At 42.0% G+C, this 25573-nt stretch overlaps 1 protein-coding gene across 1 annotated transcript in view; it reads right to left on the reverse strand.

The window, feature by feature from the left end:
• Nucleotides 1-18239, reverse strand: part of LOC124485019 (DNA-binding protein SATB2-like) — a 32627-nt gene extending 14388 nt beyond the window's left edge. The window contains 4 exon segments of the mRNA XM_047046264.1: nucleotides 967-1093; nucleotides 6433-6618; nucleotides 9649-9861; nucleotides 18119-18239. Of these exon segments, the coding sequence (XP_046902220.1) occupies nucleotides 967-1093; nucleotides 6433-6618; nucleotides 9649-9861; nucleotides 18119-18149 (557 nt within the window). The 5' untranslated portion in view covers nucleotides 18150-18239.
• Nucleotides 18240-25573: the final 7334 nt, after the last annotated feature.

Here is a 25573-nt window from a genome sequence, read left to right on the forward strand (position 1 = left end):
GAAGACCACATTTCAACCATCTGGCGTCGATCTGACTGTATCTTTGTTTGTCTATCAGGACCCGTGCTGACTGTGACTTACTGTTATAGGAGCAGATAAGAGATAAATCGAGGCTTGTTGGCCTGTCTATCTCTGGCTAGCTTTCCACTCACAGTCTAGATATTGCAGTTCCATATTTTATAAATATGGCACTGAGGGTCTCCACTGAGCCAGTGTAGTTACCCAATTAGAGACTCAGAGGAACAGTCGTTTAATGTAATCAAACTCAAATGTTTCCAGGGTTGCAATGTGTCTCTGCAAATTCTATAGATAAAGCTCCGGGAGTTCCGGGAGTACAATGGTACTTAGGAATGGTTTGCTGAATCCAACGCTAGTTTCCTCAAGGTTCACAATGACTCTTGCTTAGACTGTTGCTCTTGTTGGTTAGTGGTAGCTGATTTAAACTGTTGTATTCTTCTTTTTTTAGTTAATCCTATTTTTATTGCTTTCCTACAGGTACACCTGCACTTAGAGATCAATGTTGTGTAATTTTAACTTGTTTAACTACATGCTCTTATGGTTTCTTCCCTTTAGCACTATTTTTTGGTTGTCCACAATATGTACTTCTTGTTTTTGACTACCCGCAATGCTGTGGGGCTATCTTGTTGTTATTATCAGTGACCTATGCACTTTGTGAAGCTCTCTCTTGGAAGTCGCTTTGGACAAAAGCGTCTGCTAAATGAATAAATGTAAATGTAAATGTAAAGCACTGGACACTCTGGAGTAGAAGGATGTAGCTCGATTGGTAAATCTGTATTGTAGCTTAACCCAAATAAGACGTTTTTTCTACAGTGGTGTGTACTGCACACATGCTATCCACCTTTCCTCTCTTTTCCCCACACGTCTACTTGCGGAATCACAAGGAAAGTCTGACCATGGCTTTGATCCCTGACCTCTGACCTCTGACCCCTCACCCCTGACTCTAACCTCTGCAGCTGGATGCGCAGGGTGACCATATGGTAGACCTCCATCAGCATGTCGGCGACCGTGGCCTCTGGAGCGTCTGTCAGGAAGTGAATGGGCAGAGGGTTCCAGCGGCCCACCTTGATGATGCCTGAGAAGGGGGGGGGGGGGGGGGGGGGGGGGGGGGAGAGAAAGAGGGACAGTGAGAAATGGTCCCTATTTGTGAGAAACGTATCATCTTTATCAACACACACAAACACACCCACACACACTGTGAGGCTGAGTGAAAACAAGATGGTCTGAAAGGTAACAGAGAAAGCTAAACTTCATTAACCGCTGTTGATCCCCCCCCTCAGAACACAACCACAGTCTCGTTCCATGACATCACCACGGTGCTTAACCCCTGGTCATGCTGATGCCTGCCATGCTGCCCAGAATAAATCCTCCATGAAATAGAGATGCTGATGGAGCCCAGGCGCCCAGCCCCACGGCACCATGCCCCATCCACTGCCTGAACAGCCTGAATCTCCTTACACCACACACCCAGCACAAACAGGGTGGAATCACAGGGATTACCGTGTGTTTGTGTGCGTGAGTGTGTGCGTGTGTGTGTGCATGTGTGTGTGTGAGTGTTTGTTGTCTAGGGTGTTTAACTTCAAGGTGCTAAACGTGCAAGTCGGCACGTGACTGAGTGTGTGCGTGTGTGTTCGCTGTCTGTTTGTGTTGATTTGTCCGTAGATATCTGTCTGCGTGTCTGAAGGTCTCTTTCTCTTCTTCTCTCTCCCAGCGGAACGGTTTCATCCTGGGCCATAAAACAGACAAGAGGGAGCCACACCTTATCTATTAGAGAGCTATCTGTCTCGGACGAGGCACCCACCCAGTAGGCCTCCTTAACACACACAGATACACACATCGGAGACACACACAACGCTGTGGTGGGTCTGGGTCGTCCACACAACCACTCATCTGCTAATACACCCTCCATAAAACTGGTTAATCATTATGTGATCAATTCTAATAGGATGCAGTAAAGCATGCCTGTGTGGTTTCAGGAATGCCTTGCTGTGGAGGAGGTGGGCTGTTAGACAGGTCCACAGCTGCCACTAATGCCCTTGTACCAACACTGCCAAAAACATGGAGCACACCAGATAGTGTCTTAAGGAATCTCACTGTCCCGTCACGACAGTTCTGGCAAGACACTCACATATCGACTTGAACATTTATTGCAATTGAAATAGGTTTGTCTAAGGTGGTGGTTCTCTCTAAGGAGCAAAAAACAGCCTGCCTATGCAGCTAGCATAGCTCACCTACATACAATGCAAGGCAGAGAGCGTTGTATATGAATCCCCTGGGAGAACAGGAAATAAAATCAAGCTCAGTGTACTGCACAGCCCTTTTAACAAGCAAAGTCAAAGGTTCCACAAAGACCAACAGATCTGTATCAATAAGCAACCTAAAACCCCAGAAGAAGAGAAGACACTTGGAAATGAAGACAAAGAGATGGAAGCAAACTCAAGGAGGAGTCATTGAGTGAGGAATCCCCTCCAGAGACAGTTGGTGATGCAGAAAGATTATAACTGGAGCCTTTAAAATAAAATAAATAGTAAAGTCACACGCAGACGCATACAGTATTTAAGTCCCCTAAAGCGGAGGGCCCCTAGACCTTCATTTAACACACCTGCAGTGATTGTGTAAGTGACGTCAGCTGATGAAATGACACGCCGCCTAAGAGCCATGCCAGCAGCTAGCTTCACCCATTTTCTGCAAGACTAAAAATGTTTCTTATGAATGCTTACTTGCTGATTGTTAAAAAGAGGTTCTTTGTAGTTTATGGCTGTTCTTTCATGTTGCTTATAACTGTCAAACAGATCCTTCAAATAGAACCAATATGAGCAGAATAGAGAAAGAAGACTGAGGGACTCTTTTTTGGGGCAAAGCAGCCATGTAAACACTAAGAACCTCATAAAGTTGTATAGTATACAGTACATTTATCAGCAATGAGCACACACAAATACACACACACACATACACACCTACACTCATACACACATACACACTGGACTCAGGCTTGAGCTGTGAAACGTAAACAATGCTAATCTCATTACTATCCTCTAAATGAGAGCCAGACGGGGTCTGGACAACCTCCTCCCTCCATCGCTCTCTCACCCTTCAGCTTTTCTTCTCTGGGAGATCTATGGCTCCCTCACACAATACAGGCTATTGACTAATACATCGCATCTAATCTAACTTTTCGAAGAAAGTGTGATGTTCGCTGTACAAATCCAAGACAACTCGTGTTCTACTTACCAGATACAAAATCGTTGAGAAAAAAAAAACAAGAACACAGATGAAGACAATTTAAGTGTATCAGTTTCCCTCCTCCTCCTCCCCCCTCCTCCTCTCTGGCCTCTCAGATCCTATTCTCTCTCTCCTGTCTGTGAGTGTTTATAGAGCTTGGTTGGCTTTGATTTCAGACAGGCCAGGCGGTTCTCCTTGTTGTCTGCTTGTGCAGTACAGAATCCAGGCTACCGCAGACTAACTGGGCCCTGGGGGAGCAGAGGAACCATAGACAAATCCTGACTGAACCGTGGAACCCAAAAGGAAGGAATGGAATAGGAAGCAATGAAAACGATGAGGACATAAGAAGTTCTGCCCCTCAAAGACATTGTACAGGTCAGGATGAAACGCATAGATGGCCAGACGGCAGACGTGCACTAAAAAGATGAAGACAAACACATGCCAGCGATCAGATACACACCCACAGACATGCACACACACAGCAGTGGTGAATGCATTATTAATGGGTCCATCATTTCTAGTTCTTTGTTATGAGGAGCCTGCCTCTTGTCCATATTTAAAAGTAGAAATCATTGTTCCCATTTCCACATTAAAATTCTGCCTCCATGAGATGTTCTTTCATGTGGCTAACTTGTGGTTTGGCCTGTGTCTCTGTGTGCCCATCCACACAAACGCAAAACCATACAAAAACACACACCGCTCCCCCCCCTTCTCTCTCTTTATTGCTCTCTCTATTTCTCAATTTCTCTCTTTCTCACACACATTTGTTCAATGGAAGTCATAATGGATACCCCAGCCTGCACACACACACACGCAGGGTCGGTTCCAAACTGGTTCCAGGTTCTTCCCTGGCACTGTCCAGGGAAACCCGACATCTTCGAGTCACACAACTGGTCTCCACTGCATCATAAAACGCCACTCTAACAGATATTTATTTTGCCATCTCCAGTTTTGGCTTGTAACCATCCATTGCAGAGGTGGAACCATCCATTATAGGACACAGAGACCCACGTTTCATGACCCGGATGCAGTTGTCCACTGCTGTGTGACCGACCATACCCCATCTTCATGGGGAGAGGGAACGAGGAGAAGTCAGTGGCCCATCACAATATGAATGGTACTGTGTAAGAGCCAAGAATGCTGTTCACAGTGGGCCTATATGTGTTCAGTTGGATGGTCACTAACATGTTGACATGGTATGGCTGTCTGTGTGACCCTGGGAGACGTGGCAGAAACACACATCCAGCCTCTCTGTTTTCCTCTGTCCGATGATGACCACTGTTAACTGTCTGAAAAAACGAAAAGTACAGGTCTGCTCCATACCATTCTATAAAAGCCTTCAGACCCTTATAATTGAAATAAACAATATCTCCAGTTAATTGCTGACTGGGCTAATTAAAGAAAGGCCGTGGTCCTCCCAGGGCAGTTTAAATATACCGCTGGGACACAAGTATGCAGGGCACAATTCAAACAGGGAGAAAATAGAAGGACTGTGTAATTTTGGTTGGGGACCACAGAGGAAAAAATGTATAATTTAAGCCAGAAATTATTCATTTAACATAAACGCTTGTTTTAAAAAACAAAAAGCATTCATTTTCATGAAGCTGAGGGGGGCCAGGGGATTTTACCAGAGTGTGTGTGTGCTGATGTACACTATTCAAACGTGTGTGTGTGTGTGCATTTGTTTGTGACAATTTGACAGGGAACAAGGTGAGTAGCTGTATCTGTTGGTTACTGACTGTTTACCCATGTTCTGATCATTTAGTCTGGCTTTGATAAGGACAATTGGATTTGTGTGGACAGGCCATCATAGTGAACAGCTACGAGATAGAGAGAGAGAGAGAGAGAGAGAGAGAGAGAGAGAGAGAGAGAGAGAGAGAGAGAGAGAGAGAGAGAGAGAGAGAGAGAGAGAGAGAGAGAAAGCAGTTAATACGATATTTACATGGCCTCCAATGCAACCATTTATTCAGCGTCCTGTCTCAAAGAGCAGCCCTAATATCCTGGCCGTTGATCAACACATTTTGTATGGATGGGTAATATTCAAATGATTCTTATTTGCATGGTATCATTGGAAAGCAGTAAAAGGAAATAAGAATTAAATGGAAAATAGCCCACAGGCTAACTGACACCAAGAACAGGTGCCTAATGTTAGAGTTTCTTTCAAGGTGTGAATATAGTTCATCCTGATGATAAAGATTTATTTCCTTAAGATCCTTATCAATCACTTATAGTCAGCCAGCTGTTCACAGGTTAATTGGAGGCTCTGAAAGAGTCATGTAGATGAATGGAATTGGGGGTCACAGGGTACAGGGTATGTTTCAGGTAGCCTGGCAGAGCAGAGGGTGAAAGGAGGAGTGTGACTGAGGAGAGATAAGACTTGTTGACCTTGAAGCAGTAAAGTGGGATTACCTGTGCACAAATACGCAGACACACGCATACACACATTATCACAGCATGGAAGCACCATTACAAACGTGTCTTCACGTATCACAATAGGCCTTTGCCCCTAATGAAAGGGCCTATCTATATATCCAAAACGGAGTTTTCAGAAGACTAACTCATATATGAATGTAAGGGTGGCTAAAAGTGGATGGGTTTATGCAAGTGTATACTGCTAGCTTCACTTGTTTCTCGAGTGGCCATTGACGAACGTGCAGTAGTTCTCCAGTACGACCTGTCTGCATACTTTACAGAAGTAAACTCCACCATCCTTGTGAAGATAACAACCATGTGTGATACCGTGAATTACCGTGTTATTAGGCCGCTTGCATAGCCCTCAGCACTATAAACATTCTCACTCATACACTGATGCTTGCTAACACATTTCCATACACACATGAACACAGGCACTGGCACACACAAATTGTATTTTTAGCTGTTGACGGGACGAGACTCATTCCTCAACTCTTTGTTCTGACTTTAATGACTTTTTCAGACTGTTTAAAAATGCTTTCGTCTCCAGGCCTTCCATGGCAGCTTAAGAACATACTGGAATAGGGTCCAACTGAGCAATGGCTACGATCATTAGGTTGCCTTCTACAAGCTAGTCCTAGATCAGATGGTAACTGAGCAGAAGCTGAAGCCTGTATGGCTGGTGAGATGAATCCACTGAGTCATGCTGAGAGCTGGCTCTAGATCAGCTGTTAACTCTGCTGCTGTATGAACTGGTCCCAGAAGCAGCGTGTGACTCACCGTGGGCCTGGGCTGCAGAGCTGTGTGAGTACCCCAACGCCAACAGAGCCGTCTCCACCAGCTGGGAGAACAGGATGTCCTTCCTCACCAGGACAAACTCGGCATGCTCCTCACGACCCTCCGCCTCCACCTGCACGCCACTCTCACCGCTCTGCTCCACCACGCAGAAGACCGGGATCATCAGACCTGGGGGTGGGGGTGGGGGGATGAGAATGTTAAGACATGACAGTTGGACTGAGGTTCCGTTTATTTCGGGATAAATGACCTACCCTCCGTATGATAACTTTCCAACACGTTAACTTTCCTGTACGATAAGGTTCTGATGAAGGCCTGCTGCAGTGAATGTTATCTTAAACTGTTTTTTTAGATAAAGTGTTTTGTCAGATATTGCAATTGTGTTCATTAGTGTGCTCGGTTGGCTCTGAGTAAAGTGAGATAGCGGAGAACAATTGTTATCACAACGGACATGCAAAGACATTCAAAGGTTTAATTGACTATATTGGAACATTGTCAATACTGAAATAAACCTGGCACCAATGATATCTAGTTTCATTACCAATTGTCTAAACTTCAAAGTTTTAACAATTCCTCAAACAATTTAATAATGTTAACTACTATTCATTCAATCTGGCCATGCTGACATTCACAGGAAATTCAAACTACAAGGGTTGGTTGATTGGGATTCAAACAGGTAATAAAAGTAACTTGCCGTTACTTATCACACATTGGACATGCAAATGTATTACACGGTTGTGGTACTGGACAGTAAGTTCTCTGTAACTGTCAGAGAGCTTGCTAGAGGGTAGCCTACCATCCTACGAAGACAGAGGGGGGAGCATTTAAAAGGCTAGAGCCATAACACTTTTCAGCTTCCAATTTACAAAGCCATAGAGACACATTGTTTTCAGTAAAAGCTTGAAAGAGTGACAGCGCCAAGTACCAAGATGATTGGTGCTTATGTTTCACAAGCGTTAAGAGCTCAATGTGTGCAATGTAAGTACACAAAGTATCACGCCTAACTGCTTTATGGTCGATCCCTTCAGATTCGCACATATTTGTAGAAATGAGAAGCTGTCTAAAAATACCCAAAACATGTTTGAGCTTCAGCCTGGGGGTATTGTGTGTAGACAGGTGACGGAAAAATGGAGTCAAAGACGTCCCACCCCACTCCAGTGCTTATTTCCATAATCATCACTTTTCCAGAGTTCTACCCCACATTCATATACGCTGTGCTTCTGGCACACGGTGCCAGCAGCATTCCCCATTCACCAATATCAGGCTTTTTCCTAAAAGGTTTTTGGTTTGGGCCACCTGTCGCCTGGCAATTAATTAAGGCCCTGAAAAGAAATGATGAACTGAGAGCATTAGGCAACGTCCCAGCACTAATAATAAGAGCATGGCAGTGTGCAAAGTCACACACACACACACACATACACACTTACACACACACACATTCCAGTCATACTGTATCACCACACACATCCATGCCCCCTACCCATACACACATGCACACTCTCCATGAATACACATGATGTGCATCAGCATTAGACCTGCTTCTCCCTACCCTTGTTTTAATCAGTCAATTCCTATATTTCTATTTCCTTCCCATTAATCACGCAGCTTCCAGTTCTCTGGGCTCTTATGGAGTGAATTACACACTGGAGCTCTGAGCCAATTCAAGTAAGTGAATTTCCCCCAACAGGGAAATATAACTGTCAACACAGAGCAGCTCCAAGCAGTTCTCTCACTTTCACTTTCTCTCCTTCCTCCTCTCTTTCTCTTCCCCCTCGCTTTCTCTCTCTCCTTCTCTATCTCTCTTACATGTTCTTTACTTGTTGATGTTTTCTCAAATTCTATTTGCTGTGTATAGGGTTAGCGTTATGGAATATCATAATATATACTTGTATATACTAGTCTGTTGCTGAGTTGCTATTATCTGAAGCCTACAAGAGTTTTGGAACAACAGCAGCATCCACATGTGATGAGAGCCTTTCCAATTCTCTGCTTTGATACATTTTAATAATGTGTATGTTCGTATGTATGCAGAGTAAGTGAGGTGTAAGGGTGGCAGTGTATGTATTAGTATGTGTGTGCTACTGCTAGTCCTAGTGCTAGTGCCTGTGCATTTACATGGGTGAGGGTGTGTGTGTTTGTGTGTGTGTGTGTGTGTGTGTGTGTGTGTGTGTGTGGCCCACTCCTCATGGCTATGTGGTTCAGAGGAGTCAAAGACGACCCCTCATTACAGACAAACCCCACGGGACAGGAAGAGGAGAGAAGCCCCTCCCTCTCCTTCTTCCCTCTCCTTCTTCCCTCTCCTTCTTCCCTCTCCTTCTTTCCTTTCCTTCCTTTCCTTGTCCCCTTTCCCCTGACACACACACACACACGCCCACTGATACACACAAACACACTCACTCACCTACACACACACACCAACAGACCCATTCAAAAAATTATGAATGCAACAATCGATTACCTGTAGCTGTAGATTATAAATCAAGTGAACTTTCTTTGGTAACTCAGTGTTATATTGTTCCCACGGCACCCCTCTAGCTATGCTGTATCTCAGAAGCTTGGCCCAGTATAGGATTAGATTGATCTACACTCACCGGCCTGGATTAGGCTCATTATACAGTGCTGTAAAACACTGCACTGGGCCCTACTGTAAGAACTGACAATGTATGCCACAACAAGGTGCTGTAGAAAACAGCATATAGATGCTCTACTGAGTGTATTTATTAGTTGAATTCGTGTATCGCTCTGTATTATTATTATTATTATTTATTTATTCCGGACACACTAAAAACGTTCCATAGCACAATACGAAACATTAGCCTGGGTGCCAGCCAAACTTAGCCCCGCCCACACAAAACTTTGGTCGGGAAGTTGGGTCTGGGGTCGTTCGGTTGGGGAAAAACTATGTCCGAACAAGAGCAGTTGGGACCAATCAAATTGTATTAGCGTATAGACTAAAACGCCAATGGTTTCACAATCTCGAAGTGAACCTAACCGCACTTATTGCAGGGTTTCCTAGTGTTGCAATTATGCTGTTGAATGACTCAGTTAATCTACACATACATCTGTACATGAGATTCCTGAGGGGGTGTGATGAGGGAATGAAGCTGTCCAGAGTTCTGGACCATAAAACATGCTATACATACAGCATATTCTATGATCGGGCGGGGAGGGGGGGTGTACAATGGTTTTAGGGTGCACTACCTGCCAGGGGCCTTTGGGGGGCGCCGTTGAGTCGGAGGCGTGGTCCGGTGGGACTTCCATTGAGCTCCAGACGTCCTATCTTGCCGGGCGGGGGTCCGCAGAGGTCCGGGCTGGCCCCCCTCCTCTCAGGACTGTCCTGCATGCGGGTGCTCTCCCCGCCTCTCTCCATCCCCCTCCAACCACCTGGGAGGACTCCAGTCAGAGGATAAGGGTCTGACAGAAAGGAAGAGAGAGAGAGAGACATAGAGAGAGAGAGAGAGAGAGAGAGAGAGAGAGAGAGAGAGAGAGAGAGAGAGAGAGAGAGAGAGAGAGAGAGGGGGGGGGGGGGGGGGGGGTAGAAAACTGTGAAACTGGGCACAAAATGTATCCTTCCACTTTGATCCACAAATAGCCAAAAAAGCAATGGCCAAGAAAGAGAATACAACATCTATATTCAGATAGGCACACAGTCAGTATGCCGTCTTTCACACAGCACTCTTCCACATAGCTCTGACAGACCCACACCCACGGATAGACCAGTGTGTGCGCAACGGACACTCTTATATTCCAGATTCCGGCATCTTGTTTTTGACAAGCCTGGCAACTTGTCTGCATAATCAACAAACAGTAAGTTTAGTGCAGGGAGCGAGAGAGAGAAAATGAGAAGAAAAGAGAGTGCGAAAACTTTACAGAATGATGTGAAAAAATGAGAAAGAGAGAGAGACAGAGAAACAGAGAGAAAAGGAGAGAAAAGGAGAGTAAGAGGAGAGTGAGACAGTGAGTACGACAGAGAGAAAGAGAGAGTGAGAGAAAGAGAGGGGTGGGGGGAGAGAAAATGAGCTGTTTCTGCTCCAGAGTGGGGGGTATGTAAACTTGGGCTGTGTGGTTAGGAGAATGGGGTGGTAGGTGGTGGTTGGTGGCCACCATAGTGGCTGCGATGTCAACTCCGCAACCATCTCCGGCCGGCACGTACGTTTGCGTTTGGATGTCTGTGTCTCTGTGTGTTTAAGCACGTGAATGTGCGTGCGACAGGGATGCACTGCTTCTGTTCACCGCCTGCCAGCCGGTGCTGTAATATCGGTAATGCCCATCAGAGAAGCTACCCTGCCAGGAAGCACTGCCAAGTATCAAAGAGCAGAGAGCTCTCCCACAAAAGCCAAATGAACTGGCAGCATTGCTGCTCCCTCGGTACCCTCAGCTAACGTGTGTGACCTGGGTCTGAGCGACACAAAGAGGGGGATAAAAGAACGGACAGAGGAGGAAAGAGAGAATGAGGAGGGATCGACTGCGTACCATCTATATATGGAGAGTTTCCTCTACTATGTTCAAAGCATGGAAGACATTTTATTGACCCAAAGATCAAAAGATAGACAAACCTTTCTCGAACGAACAGACACGTAAACACATAGACACAAAGAGAGCAAGGGCGTAATTCATGTTTGAGAAAGGCAATCGAGGCCCGTATCCTCTCTGCTGAAGCCCTCAGTTCATCGTTTTGACCTCCCTGGTCACTGCTATGATTGTGACAAATCCACACTTCTGTCTCTCTCTTCCTTTTTCTCTTCCCCTCCCTCCGTTCACCCTCTTCTCTCCCATCTCTTCCTCTCACACAGGATATTGCCTCTCATTTCTATACTTCTAAAAAGAAAAACACCACAGACATAAAACACATCCAGCTCTGATCTGAGAGGAATTACGAGGATGGGTGACATTTCAAAAAAAATAATACATTTTAAACATTAGCCTTGGCGTGATTAAGAACCTAGCATGAGCCAAAAGCAAGTGGCTGGATTGTACAAGTTTAATATGCCTAGCTTAAATATAAACCAAAAACTTAAAACGTTAATGAGCTTTAAGTGGAAAGAGATGTGTTACAGTGCTAGTACGGTAGTAAGGCTCATCATTCAAAACACTGTGCAGCTCACCAAGGCAGAATGCAAGTGCTAACAAATCAACGGTATGTTCTATTACAATAGACACATATGCAAGAAGCATTGCACAGCATGTTATCAATGTGAATTGCATTGTGTCAGATGGTCTCTCATCCCTATTGGTGATAATCAGTTTGACTTCATTTAAATAATGGAAAAACGCCAGCTAATTTACCAAAGAGCCTAAATGCAGCCAAGAGAGTCCTGAACCACATTGGCTCCACCTTGGCCTCAGATAACAGTGTATATTTGAGGAGGGGAGTCACAGTACTTTACAATAGGAACCCAGAACCATGCTTGTCTGGGCTCAGTCTCAATGTCCTCTATTCCTCTGCTCCCTGCCTCTGGCTCCTTCCATCTCTTCCTCCAACATGCTCAGGCACAGACCCCAGGATGGCTTACCACTGCAGCCGATGCCAATCAAGACCAACATCTCACCACACATCTCTGCTACCACTTAGCACACACGCAGGCACACACACACACACACGCAGGCACACACACACACACACGTGCACACACAGACATAATACCCACACAGAGACCGGCATGCATTCACACACGCGCATGCACACACACACAGATATACGTAGATGCACAGATATACATGCACACACATTCACACAGCACAGAATGTGGGTTCCAGGAGACAGTTCACTGTACAACAATCCTTTCTCTGTTCCTTCACACCACCGCATTCTCTTTTCAGTCAAACTCGAGAGATCAGGTGAAGCATCTTAACATTATCCCTCTGAATAATGGATACATTGTAAGAATGTGGTGGTCATATGAAATATTAACCTCTGAGCAAGCTGCTGTGTCCCAGCTGCCTGTGGAGCAGGGAGCAGAGCTGTGCATAGGCCTGTTCTATAGTCTCGTCTTCCTTCCTCGCAGGACAACCTGGGCTTGGCTGTCACTGGGAGTCAGGGTTGCATTCGCTAGCTACGGCTACCTGTCTAGAAGAGCAGAAGTGTTAGCTAGTAATTTGCTAAGGCTCCAAAGCATTTGAACTAGAGTGGCAAGCCAACTGAAGAGGTCTGAACAGGGATTTTTTGCCATGTGTCAATGTATTCTTTAGTTTTGCCCAAATTGTATCACAGTGCAGGTGCCTAGACCCAGTATTTGATTTACTGTATCATAAAAATATAAATTTGTAATGAGACCTCTTTCTCATCTGGTTCTCCAGCAGTACACTGATTGTCTTACTTGTTGTGCTGATAATCTATTTGTAATTTTTGCTATCAAGGACACAAACATTGAGTGTAGACTTATGTGTGAGCAAAAGTTAATTGCTAATCTTATGACACAATGGCATATCAACAAATGTAATGGCCAATAAAGTGATATATCTAACAAAGCAGATACCCGTTCTACGTAAATCTCTGAGCCTTATCAAGTTCACAAGACATCATCTAGTTTCTCATAGTGTTGAGTGATAAGCACAGAGATAGAAGTGGCTGTTAATAGCCCGGAGAACTAACTATTTGCATATATGCAACCCTATTTCTCAATAAGTTGCTGCACTTAATGCTGAAAAGGCCACAATGATAGACATTCACTGCTTTTGATGTATATTGGATACCAAGGTACAATCTGAATTCCACACTATTATAAAGACACAACGAATACACAAGCTCAGACAGAGGCAGAGCACCGCTGAGGAAAAGTAAAGACACACCCTGAGAGAAAGTACTGCTGAACACCATCAAACACAGACGTAAACACACGCACATTTACACTACTCCAAAGTGCTCTGTATTTCACTAATCACTCTGTTTCACCCCGTCACTCATTCAGTATAATGATGTGCTGTTTACTTTGAATATGGTAGGAAATCTCAAGGGCCAATTTCACTGCCCTGTAACAGCCCTGTTCCTGACTTGTAACAACCCTGTGCCTGTCCTGTAACTGCTCTTTAACTGCCCTTTAACTGTTTTGCACCTGTCCTGTACCTGTCCTGTACCTGTCTTGTAACTGCCATGTACCTGTCCTGTACCTGTCCTGTACCTGTCCTGTAACTGCCATGTACCTGTCCTGTACCTGTCTTGTAACTGCCATGTACCTGTCCTACCCTGTCTTCATGCCACAGATGCACAGTACATTTACATTTAGTCATTTAGCAGACGCTCTTATCCAGAGCGACTTACAGTAAGTACAGGGACATTCTCCCCAAGGCAAGTAGGGTGAAGTGCCTTGCCCAAGGACACAACGTCATGTGCACCGGCCGGGAATCGAACTGGCAACCTTCAGATTACTAGCCCGATGCTCTACCCGCTCAGCCACCTGACTCACCTGACAGTAGTGTCTGTGAGGACACTATTGACCATGATATGAGGGTTACCTAATGGAGACAACACAGCCAGGGAAATGTTTCCTGCTGAGGATTCCATTTTACTGCAGGATTATCTCTGCTATATTGGCTAATATTGACCTCGTAGCACAGATAAAAGATGAGAGACATTAAAAGTAATTGATATTGCCCTGTCTCATACACACGCTTCCACACACACTCTCTCTTACCTTACAAACACACATACTGTGCATGCAACAGACATGCACACAGACATACACACTGAGAGACATATACTCACGAACACAGATCTGCTGTGGAGAAGGGATGGGCTGATAGCTGCTTATCAGTGAACATTAAATGATAGCTTTCCCTAACAACACTTCCTGCCTGTCCTTCTCTATACTGGACTACACCACATCAATACAGTACTACACAGCTAGATACTGATACACGCAAATACAGGCTTCACAAACAAACAGAAATCCCCACCAAAAACTATTATTCAAATGAGTTCAATATATAAGTATATGAATTATACCCTGGAGGACTATAGAATTGAGTTTTCTTGCACAAGGCATTTATGATGTGTTAGACCGAGAGTTGTGGAGTGATGTGGAGTGGTACAAATGGGTGAAGTCGAGGACAGGGGGCGAGGAACCTTCTGGGGAACATGTTTAGCTCTCTCATAAACATCTCATTTGATAATAAAAGATAAAGAGTTAACAACAGGGCTTTGTAACCCCACCCCTGAAGCTTGGGCACACATGCATGCAAACAGGCATACACACACACACACACAACCACAAAAACCACAGCCAGCTAACTTCTCAGACTAGCTTCTCTGACACTTGCAGGGACCACACACTGACTCACAGCCTGGTCACACACATGAGAGGCAAGCACTCTGAGCCATGCGTACAAGTCTTACAAAAAACACACAAACGCGTCCTGGCAGTTCAGACATGGGAACAGCCACTAGATAAACGATACTGTTACAAGTTTGCCACATCAACCCCGGCTGGCACATACCAATGGCAAATCTTTAGCCAAGTCAGTCTGCAACAGCTCACACCAGCCTTACCAGACTGTGAACCTGTGGTACAGATAGACCAACCATGAGTACCAGCTGGACTGGAGCGGGACCCCCCCCCCCCCGCTGATCTGCTGTTTAATAAGGCAGCCACACCCTTGATGTGTGCGCACAGATAGCTTGCTTCACACAAGTAAAAAGGAGAGGTGAAGGGACTACACAAACATACAGAGAGAAGCGAAGAGAGGGGAAATGGATGCATGTTTGGGCTCTGAGAGAAAAGATTAACTGGAGAGCTCAGTCACAAATGATGTTGATCTCTGATTCAAATGTGATAAGGATAGAGCAACAGAAAACATTTGAGTGAAGGGGAAAAGGGGACTAAAACTCTCAGAAATATTCAGCAGAAGTAGAGAATCGACTGACTACCAGATGTCTCAGATTCATGGCTTTCACAAGAATCCTGTAAGCTAAACATTTCTTATGACACATGTGACTCATTGTGTCATCACAGGCTCTCTGTGGCACCAATTAAAATTGTAATGAACTTACCAGTGTTAACTGGAAAGCCTGTTATACCCACGATTTTAAAGTAGCCTATTGAAGGCTAATGAATAATTACCCTGAGAATAGTGTGTGCTGAGATTGCTGTGAGTGCTATACTTAAATTAATCCAAAAAGAAAAAACTATTATCTGTCATTGCTCTAATTTACCCAAACATTGTGAACAGAACAGACATGGTCATGGGGAGCTAACATACTCTTTATAGGGGAATACTGATTACAATTAGGCCTACTGCAGAGGGCAAAATGTAAGTCAACTGGGAAAATAAAGATAATCACCGTGAAAAATAACTATTTTATGTAACCGTTAGGTGAATCCCTACAGCGCTAAGTGCTAACTCTCAGCACCATGGTAATATTTTATCAGAACAAGATCTGGTATAAACGAGGCTCCATCACACGACCTGAAACGAATTCATTTTTCTTAGGCTTGGCATAGCCCAACTTCCACAACTTGCTCGGAATTCTTTGGGGGGCACTGTTTATTTAAACACACACAGAAAGAGAGAAGCGCGTTTATGTAACGTTGTTGATGGCATTTTCGATAAAATATTGGTTGCAGACAGCTATTACTTACCCTAGGCTACATACAGGCCTCACATTTTGCCAGATTCACTCCTGATATTTTATGAAGAAAGCGGAACACTGAGAACGATGTCTCCGATACCTGCCTAGATGTGAGTGCCTACAGACCAAGTCATCATTGTAATGTATAGGCCTACTTCAAAACTTTAGTTCCATGAAGTCTATTAAACTATAGTTTTTAGTACGCTGCGATTTATATGCGCTACTGATCTAATACGCACCCCACCTAAACTTCAAATTAAGTTCTCGTCCTACCCTAAACCGTCAAGTAGGCTGTTAAACCGCATACAAAAAGACGTCTAGATGCTTTGAATAAGCCTATAATCTTTGTTCATGAAAAACGAGGTCTCAAATGATCATTGCTCAGTTTAGTAACCTATTGTAAACTTCTCTAACCCTCACTAGTACCCCCCATGGCTGCATGTAAGATCTGAATAATGAACAAATGTGTGCATTAAAACTAATCCTCATATGCAAATACGTCAACATGAAAATTTAGCCTACATAAATTATTTTCAATTGTGTCAATATTTTTTTATTGGTAATTAATGTATTTAAAATAATTCAATCCAAAAGTTACGTCATGTCACCATATTATATTAAACCGTTTGAAAGTTGTATTGAAACAAAACAAAAAAGTAGCCTACAATAGGAAAATAACTACATAGGCATAATTAATTGTGGCAAGGGCTGGCTGTTACTTTCATTGTAAATGTAAGCAGCTAAAACAGTATTTTTTTCAGACTCATTTTAAACCAATCAAAAATAAAGTATTATGTAATTATATTACTATATGTGTTATTTAAACATAGCCAGATTATTAAAGAAAAAATACACATATTAACTAAGATGTGGGATCGTGCAAAAGGACGCACGCGGTATGAGATGTTCCCCCTGTAAATGTTCATAAAACATTTTTAAAAACAACAACATGACCTTAACCTGCTCAGGTCATGTATTAAAACAAGCTTTTGGTCAATCTCCTAAGGACCAGCAGAACTATAGCCAATCTAAAGGTCGATTGACTGCACCAGCAAGTTTAGCTGTTGCCAATTTTGTTCAGATACAGTCATAAGATCTAAGCTTACTCTAATAATAAATAATAACAATAATCCCAATCTAAAAATTAAGCAGCCTCTAGCAATCTATAAGTAATATTTGCAAATTTGAATGTCTTCATACACTTACAAGTTACAATGTAGGCTATAGCCCACAGACAACTCGAAGACGTGACGCCAAAGAAGGCCACTTGAGCCCACTCAATTCTTAGACATCGTTCACAAACTAATAAATGTTTAGAGTGTTGATGTTTCAGGAATTGTTTTTATTAGATATCTTATATGAAACTTGTCAGTTTTTAAATTAACATCGAGGTATGGGCTAAATGGTCTTAATTTAGAAGAAAAAAAACGTAGTTAGTTTTGCCATAAGATGTAGAAATAACCAATATAAAACATATTTTGTCCTTTAAACTCAAGCATTACTCATTGGAATGTATTTATTAAATAACAAGTATATTCATGTTAAGGTCAACTTAATTATCAAGAATAATAGTAGGCTATTAGTATCCTATAATTAGTAGGCTAAAATAACTAAGATTTGATTGAGTAGGCAGGCAAAAAGAAGGCTGACAGGATGAATAAGCCTTTAATTGTATTAGTAGACTACTAATATAAATAACAGTAATAATAATTACGTAATTAATAATGATGTAAAAATATTCAAGCATTAGCCTACAACAGTAATAATATGGATATTAATATGCTTTATTAGATATATATTGTCCATTCAATTAGTTAAATTTGATATTTATTTACCTCAAACTTGAACTTTTCTTCAACAAAGTGACTTACATACACAGTTATATGGGCCTTTTGACAATATTCACTTTCATGGGCTACACGTGATGTATGAAAGTCATTCCTGTACACCTTGACTGCTTTGCTGCTGTTGTATTTATGGAAATTATAAAACTGCTTCAATGCCTCATTCTGTAGACATTGGAAATTCCATTGAAAGTTTGAGGTTAAATGAGTGACATAGGCTATATCTGGCTTGATGTACTCACTGCTTATGGCGTGTCTGTACCTCTGCTGACCGTTGAGGAGGCTCTGTCCATTGATCAAAAGTATTGAATCCAGGGCTAGGCTGCGTCTGCTCCGGGACTGTCTGAAATTGTCTGGAGTCTGTTCTTGACAGGAGTTCGTAGCCCAAAGCGTTGTAGAGGCAGAGTCAGAGAAAGAGTGCGATGGTAGAAAAGATAATACGTGCACGTGCTTCTCGTTGGAGGCTGAGGTGAGAGAGAGGGTGATTTTGTGAGAGTGAGTTGTGCAAGTAAGATGGAGAGAGAAGAAGAAAAGATCGAGTCTTCACTGAACTAGTTGGCCGGGGCTTGCTTGCTTGGGAATCCTGCCGGAGCACTAGACGCAGCGTCTCCAACGCAAAATAAAAACTTGACAGCGGACCAGCTGATGGAGTCTTTTGGTCGCACGTTCGGTCCGTAGTCTCGTTCAAATACTGGCATGAAAATCTGTCCTCCGCTGAACTCCGGGCTTCATCGGCGAAAAGAAAGAAAATGCATTAGCCTACACATCATTACCAAGAAAATGTCCAAGAACAAAAATCTAGTTCCTCAAACAAGAGTGGACCGAATTGGCGACGCCTGACTTCGACAACTAGACAATGCTAACATGAGTGATCATGATATTTCGGTAAACTCTCACAGGGAACAATCTGAGTGTGTCACTTTCAATCTCTCCCGTGCCAACGGGCGCGTTGACTGACAGTGAGTTCACGAGAGAGGGAGGCGAGAGGCAAATAGGGGTGGAGAGAAAAGAAAGCAAAAGAGGGGGGTGGGTTGGGGCTTCAAATGTAATTGACCGCTTTTGGTCAGATCGATTTTGAATGGGTAGCATTTCCTAATCAATGGGTTGAATCTGATAGTAACTTGATTATGCCAAGTTTTGAGTAAATTATTGTTTTCTCAAATTTCTATTGGGATTATTAAGAAGCTTGTCCCCATAATTGACAAAAAAATTCACGTGGCTGGGTCAACGTATCCGTTATACATAAGAGCACCAAGTGTTGAGTCTAAACTCAAAATCGACAGTGGCGATAGAGCGATTCGTTTATCAGTAGCCTAATAAACGGTTGCTGTCTCCGAGCTGGCAACTCTGCCTGTGTTATTAGCCTAGATGTCTTATGTCAATACAACAGGAGTGCACTGTCAGGTGAATTCTGTTAATGATAAACTACATTCTTGATAGACAGATGTCACAGACCTTTAATAAATAATAGAGACAAGTCTGAATTAACAGGTCAAATGGTGTTACATTGATGTGACTAACAAGGACACAAAGCATGAACCGTAAATGTCTGAAAAACGTCGTCAAGGATACTTCTTGATGTCTTACTGAACAAAATGTAGCCTATTGGTTCGTCTTTCTTTTCAGTTGACAGAGTATACCAGATGTCGAGATGTGCTTGCCTCTGTACTTCAAACCCCAAAACTTCTCTGAGTACAAAAACGAAGACATTTTGAAATGCACCTTTTCTGACCTGAGCATGCGCAACATTGGTCAAAGGATAGTTGAAGTAAACAGAATTAGGTCATGCAACGTTTTGTAACATTTGGAAAGGGACTGTGGAAAGGGCTATATGTTTTGAAAAACACCCTCAAAACTCCACGAATGCCACAGTGCTTACTAGTGGAGTAAGTAGCCTAAAGCATGTACTACGAGTTCCCGTCCAGACGCTTCTGTCGTAATATTGTTACGGACCAAATAACGGAGGGAATATTATTTTTGAAAAACCCACATTCGGTCCATGTGCCTCTGTTAGCGTTAATTGTCAAGATGCGTGCTGGTTAGCCTATGTGTAGCCTGTGTTTTGTGGCGCACGCAGCAAGAAGCTAACTTATTCTTGAATAGAACGATTGTATGTTCGGTTACAATTAATTAGCTTCTTTTTAGATTACTTTTGAAAAGCCATCTGTTCTTAAATGTTCTCATGAATAAATGTTTCAACAGTGAAAGAAGTATGAATGAACTATGACAGATTGTAGGCTGTATACATGCCGGAGATCAGACGACTTGTTTAGATGACACATTTTGACTTCTCACTAAGACAATTTGTTAAACCGAGGACGTTCTAGAGAACACATTTCGCTATTCAGAAGCAACAGTGCGGGTATCCGCCTTCAGGCCACTTACCCTGTTGAAGGCTCTTTTAAAACGGATGGACGTTTGGCGATTGACGGTTCTCAGCGTTCAGAATTACTGCATGAGAAACGCTCTGAGGTGCGTGCTAAAGGAGACAGTGGCGGAGCGCTGTCTGCTCAGGGCACCTCATTCGTCAATAATATTAGATATGATAATGATGACGGTGTGCAGCTACAGTTGGCTACGTCGGCGACCAGACTGTTCTGACAATTACAGTCCCTATGATGGTCATTATGCATGGTCCAATTCTGGGATGTTTTAAATGAATTATTGTGTGTGAATGTGTGTGTGTGCGCGCGCTTAATGGGGGGGGGGGGGGGGGGGGGTTGCTCTCCTGCTTGTGCGCACATGTGTTTGGATGTGTGCGTTTTGAGTGTAAGCGGCAAGAACACGATTCCCACAGTGTGCTTGCCTTTTCAATAAAGACAGCGTTGAAATACAAATCGTGTGCTGTGTGAGCAGTGTGAAAAAGTTAAATCCAGAATCTATTAGATGTAGTGCAGGCTTATGGATTTTTGAGAACAAGAAGCATATCATAGTGCCAAGTTGCATCAATAGGCCTATATTTCTTATGTCAAATATTTAGACCTGCTATCGCGGCAACCACTCTTGAATTTATAAAAAAATAACAGATTTGAACAATATGACCATTAAAATAGGTATATTTGCCAAATGCAATCGAAATGCCTTTTTATGTAGCCTAGACATTGCAATCAAAACCGGATTTCTTGGGGCCATAGGTTAACATTAACAATATTAAAATGTGTATGTAAGCATTAAGTAAGATACTTGGTTGTTTTGACGCATATTTGTAAATCAACGTTGAATGTAGCCTAATGCGTAATTTTTCGCACCAAATCAAACAGAAGTTTGATTGCCATAGAACACAATGAATCAGAACAATTGGACAAATATTTCATCCGACTCAGAAGGCTAAGATAACTGCTTCGATTTTTTGGACTCTTTTCAAGAAAATACTTTCTTGATATACTGGTCTTCATATCATCAAATATAATGATTTGAGCAAATTTGCGGTTGAGAGACAGCATTCTTTTTGACGTACTATTCATATTGCAATTCACCAAATAGCCTACTCTTTTTCAATAGGCCTAATTACGAAATCCAATATTGGAGTTTATAATTGGCCGATATTTCAGAAATGTAAATGTCCATAGGTCTAAACAATATAATTGTATCACATGTTGGACAATATAGTTTAAATCATGCATGCAGGTAATTCATTTCTGGATTTCAATGATTTTGCCTTTTCGTTTTATAATAATAATAAATACATCTGCTAAAGTCCTAAATAAACTAGCGTCTTGTGGATTTTGAACATCAGAACAGTGTATTTATTCAAGGAAATGTTGTGCTAACTGATGTGCTCTGCACCTCAGCGTGCGGAAGCATTCCTCAGCTATTCGGGTACGTTTTAATAATTCACGGCTGGCCAGGGACTCTTTTGCCTTCGCATCGCTGTCGCTCTCAGTCCCGTATTTATTTTCCATTTCTTGGGAATCTGGAAATTTAAATTATGGGACTGCTTAAATGCAAGAAGGGAAGTAGCAGGAACCTTGCGCATGAACTCGTACAAGCGTGAAACTTCAGAATGCCGTGAAACAATAAAACATTTATCCTTACAATATAGCCCCAATAGAAAACAAATTGAAAGACTCATCTAAATAATTGAAATGAAGAATATTTTTAAAGCTTGTAAAACCTGATAGTAATTATAAAGCAGTTAAGAATACTGAGCCCACCACAACATCCTCAGGTAAATTGGAACATGTCTGTGCCGTTTTGGGGGGTTAACAAAGCAATGTGATAAGACGAGAGAAAGCTGGGAAGCCTGCGTATCCTACATAAAAAGGACAGGGCTGTTGGCGACCTTTAAAAGGCTAAGTAGTCGCCGCTTGTCATCGCTAGTCCCTCTGAGATATAAATAAAAGCATGTTATTCTAATTTGGGACTGAGTGAGGCAGGACCTTGAGAATTTATAAGACTTCAATCGGTGATTTTACGCAGACCTTTGTCACCAACTCGTTTAAATTCAAGAAGCAAGCAGATAATGCATCAACTCAATGCCCAATCAATAGGCCTACATGTGATGACTGTTTAGTCATGCACCAACATATCTTGAGACAATAACGTAGACTGCAAATACACTGCTGATCATAGGCCTACATTCGACTAACTTTTTGATGTGAATTCAATAGTTGGCAGTGTGGGGTGGTACTTGCTCAACGGGGCTGGCCGAAATACGGTGTTTTATTCGGATGCTGTCACTTCGGCAGGTGAGATCACTTCATGTGGAAATAGCACAACTATGTGGCGGTTGGTGGGACAGCACGCACCCTTAATGCGTGCCTGTATGGTTTAGAAATTAGTGCGCAATTTATGGTTTAACTTTTTAGAAATAGGCTGTATTAGCCAAAAAACATAGAAAGTGGCCCAATAAAAATGTAGATTAATACTTCATATATATATACATGCTCTATACATTAATAATAGGAGTTCTTGTCTCGGTTTAGACGTTGGGGAGTTTTGGCATATTACCATTCAATGTGTTTGCTCCGATTGCAAACAAACAACCTCCTCAATCATCCCTCACCCTCCCAAAAAACAACATTAATTGTTGACCAAACTAAAGGGAAGGTTCGCGGATAAATTGAGATTAGTGGGTATAGCAACAAACCAATGATACATTTATAAAGACCCATTCCCTAAAATTGCCACAAATGGGCTATAGTTTAGATCAGAAGCATTGCACTGTTTTAAGACGGAATCATTAAAGAAACAGGCTATCGGCTACTGTTATTACTATGATCTCTGTCAATATTTCTGTATTCATATTGTTGTCGGTATTTGTGTTTGTAACCTTACTTAAATAATATATTGCCTACTTCTTAAACTTCCATTATAATTAACATTATAACAATTTATTCTGTCGTATAGCCTATTTTAAATGCAGAAATAAGAAAAAGTTAAATTAATTTGTTAATTGTCGATCAACAAACCTTGTGGTCGATGAGGCATGTCTAAAATCACATTTAATTGAATCGGATTGAGACTAACGCATAACAAATGTTCGACGTTTACAATAAAAAACAGACAAATTCTATGAAATAAAACGAAATAGGCCTTTGTTTTTGTTGTTTTTTTCTTCAAAAAGACCACTCTCCCTACACCACATTTTAAACTTAAGTCAATGGTATAGGCTACATTCATGTTTATTTGTTTGTTAGCTGCATGGCTTAAGTTGTATGCACCCAAGACGACATATTTACTCTCGCTAGCCTATAAATAAAATGGTTCGGATTAATGGCAAAGTTCCTTGTGCCATGTATTGATAAATGAACAATATCATAGAAACATACAAGTACTCATGTATCTGTCATAAGTCGGCCTATAGGCTACCATGCACACAATCAGTCAAATAGGACAGTGGTCTGACGTATAGGCTACATGAGATAGACAGCGCGAAGAAGACTGAAAATAACATTGCCAAGAGTGCGGTCAGATGATGTGTTTTTAAAAGATGTATCTCGTTGCGGGTAACGATTAATTTGTCTTTAAACGATATTCTAATAGGCCCAGTGGCAGTTTGAGCGCACCTTCAACCATTTCTAAATTGCTTCCATACAGAGGTCACGACTTCATTATTGCTCCGTTGCACCATTTTTCACTAATCGCTTTACTTTAGACAAGGGTTCCTGTCAGGATGGCATTTCCACCTTGAAATGCATGGAACGCATTGGTGAAAATAAAAACATATAGGCTGTATATGCATTGCAAAAATTATGTTAATAAAACAATTAGAACACAATAACAATAATATTAATACTTTTCTACCAATAATAATATAGGCTAGATTTTTTTGTTGCTGTTGTTTTTATTAGGCTATTTAGGTCGAAAAGCATTATCTCCTGTCATTGTTACAAATATGTTGTCATAGTCTAGGGCCTACTATTATAAATGCTAGACTATCTCTAATAGTAGGCTATAGGCTAATAGGCCTACTGTTATTATTAACATTGCTGTTATTACTAGAATATTATTATATTGGTAATTGTATTATTAACAGTTCGTTCAAATAATATACCATCAGTCATTCTGATTTTAAAAATCAAATTCAGTAAAAAGCGCAGTAAAGCAAGGATTTTGTTGAGCCCTGCAGGCTAGGCTGAATTTATAAAAAAAAAAAAATCCCGCAAACTGTCTTTACAGCGCATTGTGTTCATCTATATCTCTGTGGAATAGGTGAGATTTGTAGCCAAGCAATTTTGATATTTTAGGCAACTTCCTGCACTTTTAAGTTGATCAGAACCAACACTAATCTTCTTACGCTTGTTTCGAAGTGCAGTCCTTTAAGAGATATGATATGAAACAAAAAGTATTGTTTTCCACTGGGTGAATGGCACACCCCTGGCAGTCCCACCGCCTCTGTTCCCCGAGTATAAGTATTTACCTGAAATCAAATCCGTCTGACCTAAGACGTGGAGAGAGAAAAGTTGGAGGGAGAAAAAGAGTTGTTAGCGTCAGCACTCTGCACTATGTCATAGGGTAGAAGTATTTGACAGTTGGAATTATCTGTAAATACTTCATTAAACTGTGTATGAGTTACCCCTTGTGCCTCACGGTCCACTTCTGGTAAGATTTACAAATGATAACATAAACAGACGGAAAAGAAATTCAATTCGTGTTTGAAAGGGCGGGGGTTTCTTGAAGAATTTGATCGGTCTACTTAACAACTAAAAGCGTAATGAGGTTGGAGCTCATATCCAATGTTAAGGCCAGAATCTAACTTGACCTGCCACACTAATTGTCCTACTAAAGCAGCCCCGTGTCCCGCTCATCACTTAGAGCTCAGTCATTTCCATTCTCACTAAAGTCTTCCAACAATTAGAAAATATAAGAGGGAGGCTAGAGTGTGAACTATTTATTACAGTTTCAATACAGTTTGCTGGCAACCTTGGACATATTTTAATTGATTGAACTAGAACTGTATATATATATATTTCTAGATATCTTTTATTATTATTATTATTATTTATTTATTTATTAAATAATTAAGAAGGCAAGTAATCTTGCGGATAATAGCCCACATTTATACAGGTGTGTAACAAATCACTGACAAAATGAGACTACCTGGTTTCTGAAGAATCTAAAATAATAGCCTATTATGTATGCCTACCTAGAAGACACACCAGAGGTGGATGTTAAGTTCCATCAATGCTGCAAGTAACCCCCACTCCCCCTCATCCTCTAATAAACATTAATTTAACAAGGTTTCAATTGCGTTACAAAGTTAGCCCTATGCATG

The sequence above is a fragment of the Hypomesus transpacificus genome, chromosome 23, assembly GCF_021917145.1.
Source record: "Hypomesus transpacificus isolate Combined female chromosome 23, fHypTra1, whole genome shotgun sequence".
In the NCBI taxonomy this organism is placed as follows: domain Eukaryota; kingdom Metazoa; phylum Chordata; class Actinopteri; order Osmeriformes; family Osmeridae; genus Hypomesus; species Hypomesus transpacificus.